The 12852-nt window shown below is 39.2% G+C and overlaps 1 protein-coding gene across 5 annotated transcripts in view; it reads right to left on the minus strand.

Moving 5' to 3' along the window:
* Positions 1-12852, minus strand: part of Rttn (rotatin) — a 167375-nt gene that overhangs the window by 152438 nt on the left and 2085 nt on the right. For all 5 annotated transcript variants that reach the window (XM_032885546.1, XM_032885544.1, XM_032885545.1 and 2 more), the window contains exons 4-7: positions 12293-12382; positions 11027-11117; positions 9019-9133; positions 7053-7203 (exon numbers count right to left, since the gene is read on the minus strand). In XM_032885546.1, the coding sequence (XP_032741437.1) occupies positions 7053-7203; positions 9019-9133; positions 11027-11117; positions 12293-12382 (447 nt within the window). The remainder of the gene's footprint in view (positions 1-7052; positions 7204-9018; positions 9134-11026; positions 11118-12292; positions 12383-12852) is intronic.

Genomic DNA, 12852 nt, shown 5'->3' on the forward strand with positions numbered 1-12852 from the left:
GGTATGGGCCTTGTATTCCTATTCTTTCCAGGACTTTTATCATGAAGGGGTGTTGAATTTTGTCAAATGCTTTCAGCATCTAATGAAATGATCATGTGGTTTTGTTCTTTTCAGTTTGTTTATATAATGGATCACGTTGATGGTTTTCCAGATATTAAACCATCCCTGCATGCCTGGGATGAAGCCACTTGATCATGGTGGATGATTGTTTTGATGTGCTCTTGGATTCGGTTTGCCAGAATTTTGTTGAGTATTTTTGCGTCAATGTTCATAAGGGAAATTGGTCTGAAGTTCTCTTTCTTTGTTGGGTCTTTGTGTGGTTTAGGTATAAGAGTAATTGTGGCTTCATAGAAGGAATTCGGTAGTGCTCCATCTGTTTCAATTTTGTGGAATAGTTTGGATAATATTGGTATGAGGTCTTCTATGAAGGTCTGATAGAATTCTGCACTAAACCCGCCTGGACCTGGGCTCTTTTTTTGGTTGGGAGACCTTTAATGACTGCTTCTATTTCCTTAGGAGTTATGGGGTTGTTTAACTGGTTTATCTGTTCCTGATTTAACTTCGGTACCTGGTATCTGTCTAGGAAATTGTCCATTTCCTGTAGATATTCAAGTTTTGTTGAATATAGGCTTTTATAGTAAGATCTAATGATTTTTTGAATTTCCTCTGAATCTGTAATTATGTCTCCCTTTTCATTTCTGATTTTGTTAATTTGGACACACTCTCTGTGTCCTCTCATTAGTCTGGCTAGGGGTTTATCTATCTTGTTGATTTTCTCAAAGAACCAACTTTTGGTTCTGTTGATTCTTTCTATGGTCCTTTTTGTTTCTACTTGGTTGATTTCAGCTCTGAGTTTGATTATTTCCTGCCTTATACTCCTCCTGGGTGTATTTGCTTCTTTTTGTTCTAGAGCTTTTAGGTGTGCTGTCAAGCTGCTGACATATGCTCTTTCCTGTTTCTTTCTGCAGGCACTCAGCGCTATGAGTTTTCCTCTTAGCACAGCTTTCATTGTGTCCCATAAGTTTGGGTATGTTGTACCTTCATTTTCATTAAATTCTAAAAAGTTTTTAATTTCTTTCTTTATTTCTTCCTTGACCAGGTTATCATTGAGTAGAGCATTGTTCAGTTTCCACGATATGTGGGCATTCTTCCCTTATTGTTATTGAAGACCAGCTTTAGGCCGTGGTGGTCCGATAGCACGCATGGGATTATTTCTATCTTTCTGTATCTGTTGAGGCCTGTTTTTGACCAATTATATGGTCAATTTTGGAGAAAGTACCATGAGGAGCTGAGAAGAAGGTATATCCTTTTGCTTTAGGGTAGAACGTTCTATAAATATCCGTTAAGTCCATTTGGCTCATGACTTCTCTTAGTCTGTCTACGCTCTGTTTAATTTCTGTTTCCATGATCTGTCCATTGATGAGAGTGGGTGTTGAAATCTCCTACTATTATTGTGTGAGGTGCAATGTGTGTTTGAGCTTTAGTAAGGTTTCTTTTTTATGTAGGTGCCCTTGTATTTGGGGGCATAGATATTTAGGATTGAGAGTTCATCTTGGTGGATTTTTCCTTTGATGAATATAAAGTGTCCTTCCTTATCTTTTTTGATGACTTTTAGTTGAAATTGATTTTATTTGATATTAGAATGGCTACTCCAGCTTGCTTCTTCTGACCATTTGCTTGGAAAGTTGTTTCCCAGCCTTTCACTCTGAGGTAGTGTCTGTCTTTGTCTCTGAGGTGTGTTTCCTGTAGGCAGCAGAATGCAGGGTCCTCGCTATGATCCAGTTTGTTAATCTATGTCTTTTTTATTGGGGAGTTGAGGCCATTGATGTTGAGAGATATTAAGGAATAGTGATTATTGCTTCCTGTTATATTCATATTTGGATGTGAGGTTGTGTTTTTGTGCTTTTCTTCTCTTTGTTTTGTTGCCAAGACGATTAGTTTCTTGCCTCTTCTTGGGTATAGCTTGCCTCCTTATGTTGGGCTTTACCATTTATTATCCTTTGTAGTGCTGGATTTGTAGAAAGATATTGTGTAAATTTGGTTTTGTCATGGAATATCTTGGTTTCTCCATCTATGTTAATTGAGAGTTTTGCAGGATACAGTAGCCTGGGCTGGCATTTGTGTTCTCTTAGGGTCTGTATGACATCAGTCCAGGATCTTCTGGCCTTCATAGTTTCTGGCAGAAGTCTGGTGTGATTCTGATAGGTCTGCCTTTATATCTTACTTGACCTTTTTCCCTTACTGCTTTTAATATTCTTTCTTTATTTTGAGCGTTTAGTGTTTTGACTATTATGTGACGGGAGGTGTTTCTTTTCTGGTCCAATCTATTTGGAGTTCTGTAGGCTTCTTGTATGCCTATGGGTATCTCTTTTTTTAGGTTAGGGAAGTTTTCTTCTATGATTTTGTTGAAGATATTTACTGGTCCTTTGAGCTGGGAGTCTTCACTCTCTTCTATACCTATTATCCTTAGGTTTGATCTTCTCATTGAGTCCTGGATTTCCTGTATGTTTTGGACCAGTAGCTTTTTCCGCTTTACATTATCTTTTGACAGTTGAGTCAATGATTTCTATGGAATCTTCTGCTCCTGAGATTCTCTCTTCCATCTCTTGTATTCTGTTGGTGAAGCTTGTATCTACAGCTCCTTGTCTCTTCTTTTGGTTTTCTATATCCAGGGTTATTTCCATGTGTTCTTTCTTGATTGCTTCTATTTCCATTTTTAATTCCTTCAACTGTTTGTTTGTGTTTTCCTGGAATTCTTTCAGGGATTTTTACATTCCTCTCTGTAGGCTTCTACTTGTTCTCTAAGGGAGTTCTTCACGTCTTTCTTGAAGTCCTCCAGCATCATGATCAAATCTGATTTTGAAACTAGATCTTGCTTTTCTGGTGTGTTTGGATATTCCATGTTTGTTTTGGTGGGAGAATTGGGCTCCGATGATGCCATGTAGTCTTGGTTTCTGTTGCTTGTGTTCCTGCGCTTGCCTCTCGCCATCAGATTATCTCTAGTGTTACTTTGTTCTGCTAATTCTGACAGTGGCTAGACTGTCCTATAAGCCTGTGTGTCAGGAGTGCTGTAGACCTGTTTTACTGTTTTCTTTCAGCCAGTTATGGGGACAGAGTGTTCTGCTTTTGTGTGTGTAGTTTTGTCCCTCTACAGGTCTTCAGCTGAGAAACAGACTTCTGATAATGTGAATTAATTATATCCCCTAGACTTTTAGCAAAAATAAAAAAATTAATAAAAAAAATTTTCTACAGGGACAAAATTTAAAGAGTAAATCACACTTCCCAGCAAATATTTACACAGCACATTCCTGACCTGATTTTAAGAAGTTCTGGGCAGTGACAGCTAGGACTGTGAAATAGAACAACACTGGGTACGTCTCCCCAGCTTTGAGCTCTCAAAGCACCCATGCTTTGAACCACATGCAACCATAACAAAATGAAACATCAATCTAAATATGAACTAAAACCATAAATACGCCTCCCAGTCAACAACAGAAAAATCCTCATGGCAATGAATTCTTAGATATGGAAATTAAAATGTAAACAACAAAAGAAAATAGATAAGTCACACTTCATCAAATTCAAAACTTTTGTGCATCAAAATACATTATAAGAAAGCATAAAGACAAAATACAGAGTGGCAAAATATTTGCAAAATATGTATTTAGTAAGGGTTTAATATTTTGAATACATTAATAATTCCTAAGACTGAACAGTAAACAAAGAACAAAGTGAAAATGGGCAAAGGTTTTGAAATAGCCATTCATTTCTCCAAAATAGACATACAAATAACAACCAGCACACACACACACACACACACACACACACACACACACACAATTAGTAGTGAGTTCATCATCCATTGTGAGTGTCTGTAGATGCAAATCAAAAGGGCGAGAGAAACTGCTTGGCACCTGTGAAATGTCATGATGAAGAGTGAGAGGAAGCATTCACGAGAAACTACATGTGCAGAAGCTTTATGCATTGCTAGTAGAGACGTAACGTGTTTTAGCTACCAACAAAGGGGCCCGAAGAAGACCTTCCAAAGCAAAGGAAAGAACTAGCATATGATCTTCAGCTCATTCTTACACACACGTCAGACACAAACACGCACATGTAGGATACAGCACATTGACACATGACTGAAGGTAGATATAACACAAACGTCCCTCAAGATATAAACAAACACAATCTAGCACATAAACACAATGGAAAATTATTCGGCCAAAGGAAGAAATAAAATAGACACATGGTACAAAGAAGGCATAGCTTAAAACTATTATAAAGAAAATAAGCCAGAAACAAAAATGGCAAATTCTGTATGATCTCAAATGTATCAAGAATGGACAAAATTCATAATAAAATTAGATTAGAGTTCATCAGTAGGTGAAGAAAAAGCAGAAGGGGAGATTATTACTTAATGCCTCTCTTCAGAGTAACAAGGATGTCTGAGAGCTGTAGAACAGTATGAGCATTCAGTGCATCACATTACACTCTTTTAAAAAGCTATAACTACATCTTATGTTATAGGTGCACATGGAGCCTGGTGTGCTGGTTCACACCTTTAACCTCAGCTTTAGGAAGGCAGAAGCATGAGGATCTCTGTGAGCTCGAGGCTAGCCCATCTACACATGAATTCCAGGACAGCCAGAGCTGCCTTATGTACATTTGTAGATAAGACTCATGATGGTGAAAGTAGCCATAATAGCACTTCAGTGCACAAATGTGTATTTACAGACAGCTGTAGAAAAAGACATGATAGATACATTGACAGACTTTAAAAGAGGAAAAAATTAACACCACACACTTCTCACTGTTCTTCACAAACTATGAAATGCTTAATAAGATCTATGTCTTAGTTAGGGTTTCTTTGCTGTGAAGAGACCCCATGCCCAAGGCAACTTTTATAAAAGAAAGCATTTATTTGGGGTTGGCTTACACTTTCAAAGGTACATTCCATTATCATCATGGGAGGAAGCAAGATAGCATGCAGGCAGACATGGTGCTAGAGGAGCCCAGAATTCTATGTCTTAATCTGAAGGCAGTCAGAAGAAGACTGTCTTCTGTAGGCAGCCAGGCAAGAGGAAACTAGAATTCCATACTGGGTGGAGCTTAAGCCTAGGAGACCTCAAAGGCCACCACCACGGTGACACAACCCCTCCAACAAGGCCACATCTCCTAATAGTACTACTTCCCATGGATCAAACATATTCAATATTCAAACCACCACAATCTACATGCCTCTATAACCTCTCTTATCTCGCCTCACTTCCTTGTACCTGACTCTGGACATTCTGTTCTCCTAGGACATGATTGCCTTTATCACATACATCGCAAGCACTTGGTGCCTTGATCTCCAACTCCCCATGAACACTCTTCATGCAACTCTCTATCCATCTAAAGAAAGTGGTGAAAGTCGTATCCTCTTCTGTGATGTTGCCTTTCTATTTCCTTAGAGCACTTCTTATCAGAAACAACCCTGACTTTCTCTGTCTTCCTCAAGTGCCAAAAGTACAAGACCCTGAGAACAGAATTGCTGGGTCATTGCTCCCTATCCAGAGGTTAGTTTATCTGCTGGCATATAATAGGAGTTATGTAAGTACTTGAACTCTTTCTATGCTAAAGCATGGAGCACAGCTCTCTGGGGTCATTTGCAGAAAACCCATTAAGAATATTAACAAGAGCGCATAGCCTACGGTAAAGTCTATGGTAAAAAGCGAGGCCCCCAAGTAAACAGGGACTGTAAAACAGAATAACAAATGACTGGAGTTTTGTATTTATCTTTCAAGGCACAGTGTACCCAGAAATCAGGTTGTAGAGACTATTCGGCCTAGGTCACCCTGTATCCCATCTGTCCACTAGAGGGCACTGTTCCTCTGAATGGCCTGTGGATGTGAGTACATGTCTGCATATGCTACATCTCAAAAAGCATAAACATGGCTTTGGTAAAATACAAATCACTGTTTTTCAAACAAAAGAGTGTTTTAACCCAATATATACCTTGCATTAAAATTCCCTAAGTCCCACATGAACTGTCACAGTCTGAATCCTAGTCCCCAGACCCATAATGATTGAGAATCTGGGGATAAAACAGAGAATCACTCTATAAATGTCTAAGCAAGTAAATTCACTACCAGAAAATGGGACTCCTGCTACAGTCATCCCTAAGATGAAGAGACAGAAGGCTCAGAGGAGAGACACAACAGAAAAGGAAAGGAGGCTTTGGAAGGAAAGGCAGCCAGCTTGCTTTTCCTCAGAGCACCCAGGGCAGGTGACCTGCATGTGTCTGTAACTCCAGTTCTGGGGGATCCAACACCTCTGGATCCCTCAGGCACCTGTACTTATATGCACATATCCACAAACAGACACACAACTACAATTTATTAAAAATAATAAAAATTAATCTTTAAAAATAATTTTGACACCATATGCAAAGAACATATTCCTTTTTCTGAGAAAAGTCCAGAAAATTATGAACAATGAATGCCTAACCTCCTATAGTTAGCACTCCACTGACCTTTACTGACCTAGTTTATCCTGCAAATGCATACAACTATAAGGCACATGAAACCCCATAAACCATAAACCACCTTACAAACTCATTTAGGAAAGAAAAGTTCTTCAGATAAAAAACAGAGCATACTAAAACATTTTTATCTGAGATTTCAATCATTTAAGCACTGTAACTTCGAAAGCCACCGGCGTCACATGCACAGCCATTGTTAAGACTGTGAAAGCAAATCTCCTGAAGCTGGCACCATCTCTGGAGATGGGCTACTGTCCTTCAGAGTGTGTCCCTCTCTTAGTGCCCACACCTAATTCTCTATGAGAATCTTTTTCTAAGTAATTCAAACTTTGCCTTATTCAAAAAAAACAGGATCATGATGGTTCTCTCATTTGCCTAGTTTCTACTCAAGGAGCCAATGACGTCTTAGGAATGGGAATGTGTACTGAGAAAGGCAAAGCATACACAGTCAACTTTCAAGTGAGGTGGACAGTTCTCAGAAGACGATAAAGAATATTGCTACCTGGTAAACAGATAAGCAAAGTACCTTGTTTATTCGAGAAAAGGTTGGGATCTCTGTAAAAGTTGAGTCTGTTTCTTAAGCTTGTGCACAGCTGCTGCAAACAGGACACTGACTGTAAGGCGAGACGATGCTTCCCATCTCCTCCAAAGGCCAGCTTCACCAGACACAAAAGGCCCTGAGACAGGAGAGTGAAAGTAGTTATAGAAACAGAGAGCTGAGCTCCACAGAACACTGTGGTCAGGTGTGGTGGTCAGGAGGGCCACCACAACTTCAAGGCAGAAGTCTGGTCTGCAAAGCAAGTTCCAGAGCATATATAACGAGACCTATATTTTTAAAAATTATGTCTTTAGAACTACATACAAAAACAAAAAAAATAAATAAATAAAAATGGATGTGGCACATAAGCAAACAAAGGTGAATAAGCAAAGAAAAAGGTTGCAAACTTTCATAAAACATGAGAAACAGGGGCACACAAGCCTGACAACCCAAGTTTGATACCCAGAACTCACATGAAAGGAGGAAATCACCTTCATAAAGTTGTTTGATGACATGAACGTAGACAAATACACATCATGAGCACTCAACATAATAATAATAATAATAATAATAATAATAATAATAATAATAATAATAAAGTATATTTTATTCAAAAAACAGAAAAAATGTTTTAAAAAGATACTGGCAAAAATGACAGCAAAATCCAACAATGTCAAAAGGTGATAAAATTAAACAAGTCACGGTGGCACCACATACCTGTTGCAGTACCAGATACTCAGATACTCAGTACACTTGAACCCATGTGAGTCTGAGACAAACCTGGGCAACACAGCCAGACCTCATCTCAATGACAATGCTTAAAAGCTGAGTAGGCCTAGTGCAATGGCAGTTAAGAGCACTTGTTGCTCTTGCAGAGCTGTGCTCAATTCCCAACACCCACATGGTAGCTCACAACTGTCAGTGTTAGGGTTAGGGCTACATTAACCTGATGCCTACCTCTGACCTCCACAGGCCCCAGGAGCACACAGCACATGGTGTAGACATACATGTAGACAAAACACTCATACACATAAAATAAAAAATAAATAAGTACAAATAATAAAAAAGCTGCCTGAATCAGTCAGTTTCTCCCATTTCCTATCTGGAAGGAAAGTGTTTCTCACTAAGGACACCCACTTCACAGCACACAGAGTCACAGCAAGTTCTCTACACCTCACCCATCTGAAGCACTTTACAGGCTTCAGTAATAAACAGCTTTTTTGTTTCCATTTCCCATCTATGATGGAAGGCATCCACACTGCCAATCACTGGGATCCATCCAGCCTGAGTGAGAACCCAGAACCCTCAGGTATTATAAGATGCTGTGGATATGTTACATTCCCATTTGAATCTGTCTACTGCAGAGACAAGAGACTGCATAAAGGGAAAGGGTAATCATTATTGATCATTGATAATGTATTTCTTTAGCATTATTCTCTAAACATAAAGAATACGAAACATAAAGGTTATTGCTGCCCACTCTTCCAAAGCTTACTCTATTAGATTCCCCATAAATGGGGCTGGTGAGATGGCTCAGTGGGTAAAGACACGTGCCATGCACTGTGGCAACCTAAGCTTGATCCCCAGAACCCACATCAAGGTGAAAGGAGAGAATCAATGCTGTAAAGTGGCCCTCTGATCTCCACACGCACACTTTGATATAGAAATTTAAAACTTTAAAGAAGAAAATCCAAACAATGAGAATTTGAGATAGACAGACTTGACAGAAAGTACTAAATGAGACTACTGTCCACTAAAAGAACTGTAACTATCCTGATACGTCAGACAGAAGGCAGTTTAAGTCACTCAATACTTCATTTTTAAAATTAAAATTCATATAAGGTTTCTTCCCAAGGATGCTTACTCTGCTATGCACTTCACTAATTTGTGGTAAGATAAAATGTTGTTTGAAAGCCTAAAACAACACAGAATATGCTTACCTGAATATGCTTACCTGAACAATCTTAGGCCTCTGAAGAAAAATCTCAGCAGGGAAGTCTTGCATGATCACGTCCTTCAGGAGCTCACAGGTGTTCCAGATCAGAGTGTGGTTACTACTTCTCAAGGAGCTGAGACAACAGAGCTAGGCTTCAGAGAGAATGCATGTGCACCTGCCTGCGTAACCTAACGGCATAATGTCTCTGTCAGCACCTGAAGCTCCACAGAGGCATCACTAGGCCCTGGATGCATCCTCCTATCTTTTCCTAGTCAGCTCTGAGGAGGTCCTTCTTCTCCACACCACACTGTTTAATTCAGTGACTGCTCACTGGCTTTGCATGCTCCACTAGACCATACTCTGGCAGAACAGGAACTACGTCACATTAACCACTAAATGTGAAGGCATAACAACTCTACCAAATGGGACTGGTGAGTCAAATACAATTTTCAAATTAAAAGGGAAAAAATGACAGCCTGTATAGCATTAATTTCTGGGAATTCGATTCTCCAATCATCTTCCCTGTTCCCGATGTCCTTTTATCCCATACCCTTAGCTTCCACTTACCTAAGGATGCAGTAATTGTATATAATCCACTTCAAGAACTCAGCTAGAATTATTCTACCTCTTCCTTAAGCACTGACTCACAACTAATAACTCACCCTTGACCCATTCTAAAGTGGGCACTACCTCTTCAATACTTTGCCCTTAGACAATGATGTAAGCATTACCAGCAATCGCCTGTATTTTGTCTTAACTCTTTCAAATTTGATAAACTCATACCTTATCAAAAGAGACAATCATTTATTGTGACTTCAAGTAAATTACACCAGATAAATATGGATATTTGAAATACCATCTGGGGGCTATAGAGATGGCTCAGAAGTTAAGAACATTGGCTACTCTTCCAGAGGTCCTGAGTTCAGGTCCCAGAAACCACATAGTGGGTCATAACTTTCTATGATCAGATCTGGTGCCCTCTTCTGGCCTGCAGGCATACATGCAGGCAGACCTCTACATACATAATTAATAAATGCATGCATACCTACATATATAAACCACTATCTGGGACTAGAGAGATAACTCAGTAGTCGAAAGCGCATGCTACTCTTACAGAGGACCCAATTTCGGCTCCCCCCACCCACATTAATCAGTTCACAACCTGTAACTCCTGCTCCAGGGGACTGGATGCCACCTTCTGGACTTCTCTGGCACCCGAACTCACACAGGCACAAACCCACTCACAGACACATTAAATTAATTAAAACTACAAATAAATGTTTTTCTTTTAAAAAAAATTTAAGGGTTTCACTATTCTGACCAGGCTAGCCTCAAACACACGGAGATCCTCCTGGCTCTGCCTCAAGAGAACCAGCATTAAAAGTATGTGCCACTATGGTCTGTCCTAAAAATCAACCTTAAAAAAACAAAAACGACAAGTAAGATGCTGCAAGCTTTTCTCAATCAGCCCTCTCCTTTTATAAATCCTCCTAATTTAAGATCAATACGCACTAGAGAAGACCAGTGCGGGTATCTCCAACCTTCTCAACACCTTTAAGTTTTCCTCCTCATGGAGCCCATGTTTCAAGTATATTCTACCGAACGGACTTCGTTCCACTGTTCTTCCTGAAGGACTCAGGAAATACTCAGACAGCCTACACAATTAGAGACAGCATGTCATGAAGGACTGTAAGAAGACACTGGGTGTGCTCCAGGCGCACTAACATGCATATCATCACAGCACACGGTGGGGGATAAGGAGCAGCAGGAGTTCAAGGTCATCCTTAGCTATGTATAGTAAGCTTGAGGACAGCCTGGGCTACATGACAGCCATCCAGGAACAAAATGGGCATGTAGATGGCTCAAAGATAAGACACATGCAACCATTTTCTGGCTTGCTTTCTTGAAATACTGAAAATCACATTTCAGAACTTGTTACCTTTTCCAGAAGAATACGTATAGTGATAACTATCAGATTTCATGGCTACAAAAAACCAAAGGGGCCTGTAATACATCATCTCTGTACCTTTCATTGGAGGAGAGAACATGTCTGTCTGTTGTGGTCAGGGGTAGCCAAGGAAACACAGAGAACCTCAGCCACCTCACAGTTGGGTTTCCTGTAAAAGAACAGCAAAACTTAACAATCAAATATGATGGTGTGTACATGTGTGTCAAATGGTTTGGGAAGAACATGGACTCGTTGGATGCAGAGATTATCATTAAACTTCTTACTTTTCCAGACAGAGGGAGTACAGCATTTAAAGCAGCTTCACATGCTTCCTGTTCCCTTATGTTGCTATTCAGCCTTTAAGTTGCTGTGAAAGCTTTTTAAAAGCAGAGGGTTCTAAATTAAGTTTATTTTAATTCTTGATATCAGCAGACACTCTTTAGCACATCCTTTCATCTCAACTATAACATGTAATACCATGTTAACTTGTGTAATTTTTAACCATTCCCTGTCACCTAGGACAAACTTTTCACCTTTTGTCAGTGTCTTAGTTGGTAAAATAGGGACACTGGGATTTGTCTGTGTGGCCAAGTTTTATGCTATACTAACTGTATTTGAGCCACTGTAGTCAGGTGATAATCGTGTGCTTACCCCATTGGATAATACCAAATCCCACTGTGGCTTGGTAAGTACTCATTGAATCCTTTGAAGAGTCCACATTGGATGCCTGATACATTTCTAGCATTGTTTCAAATACTGAGAAAGAGGGGCTGTCACAGCTTATTACACTAGGAAGGAGACAAGCAGTAAACATATATATATAATTTGCTAAGAAGAGACATAAAGAGAACGTCAATCAGAAAACTCTCTAACAGAGGGTGCGTTAAGAACAGAATCAGACACAGTACAACCAGTCATGTCTTAATTACTTTTGGTCAATGTGAAAAAAGCTAGTTATCTGGGGGTTAGATAACAATTGAGAAAATATCTCTATCAAGTTGATGGTAGGACATTTTACTGATTAATCACTGATGTGGAAGGGCCCAGGCCCTAGAAGGTAATACTTGGGGGTATAGGGAAGTGGTCTGAGAAAGCCATGGAGATCAAGCCAATAACAAGCATTCCTCTATGGTCTTTGCTTCAGTTCCTACCTTGAGTTTCTGCCCTGACTTCCTTCATGATAGCCTATAAGCTGTAACATGAAATAAATCCTTTTCTCCCAATCAAAAACATCATTTTAGTCATGGTGTTTATCACAGCGATAGAAAACAAACGAATATGTCACTACAAACAATCATCGGGAAAGTCTCTACAACAGAGGTAGATTTCCCTATTTATACACACCCACTGGCCCTGGTGGGACTTCCATCTGCTGGAGACTACTTTTGTCTTGGGGAAAATAGCCTGTTAAAACTTCAGGTTGTTGTGACAATTCTGAAAAAAAAAAAAAAATACATGAATTACTGTGTTATCAATTCACCTGCTAAAACAAAAATTATCCATCTTAAAGTGTATTATTTTCTCTCACTCTTTCAATATTAATAAAACTAAATAAATAGTAAAAATAAAAAAGTAATCCAGCTTATCCTCTGAATATTGTATATTCCAAAACAAAAAAGAAAAAAAGAATGCCAAGTTCCAAGTAAGATGCTTTCCCCTCTCTTTCACTGTAAGGTAAATATAGTTACTAATTAGATTGAAAATATCCCTGGTGAATATGAGTCTGCTAAAAGTATCAAATGATGACTGCCCACCTGTGTTTCTTAGTCTGTTTCCCTTCTCTTCACTACTCAAATTTATAGTTCCCAGCTGCTTTAGTTCTCACTGAATATACTTAGGAAAGAATTGCAAAAAAAAAGAGAAAGAAAAAAAAAAGGACATGAGTTGGCAAGCCCACCAAGCCT

Source organism: Rattus rattus, chromosome 15 (genome assembly GCF_011064425.1).
Source record: "Rattus rattus isolate New Zealand chromosome 15, Rrattus_CSIRO_v1, whole genome shotgun sequence".
In the NCBI taxonomy this organism is placed as follows: Eukaryota; Metazoa; Chordata; class Mammalia; order Rodentia; family Muridae; genus Rattus; species Rattus rattus.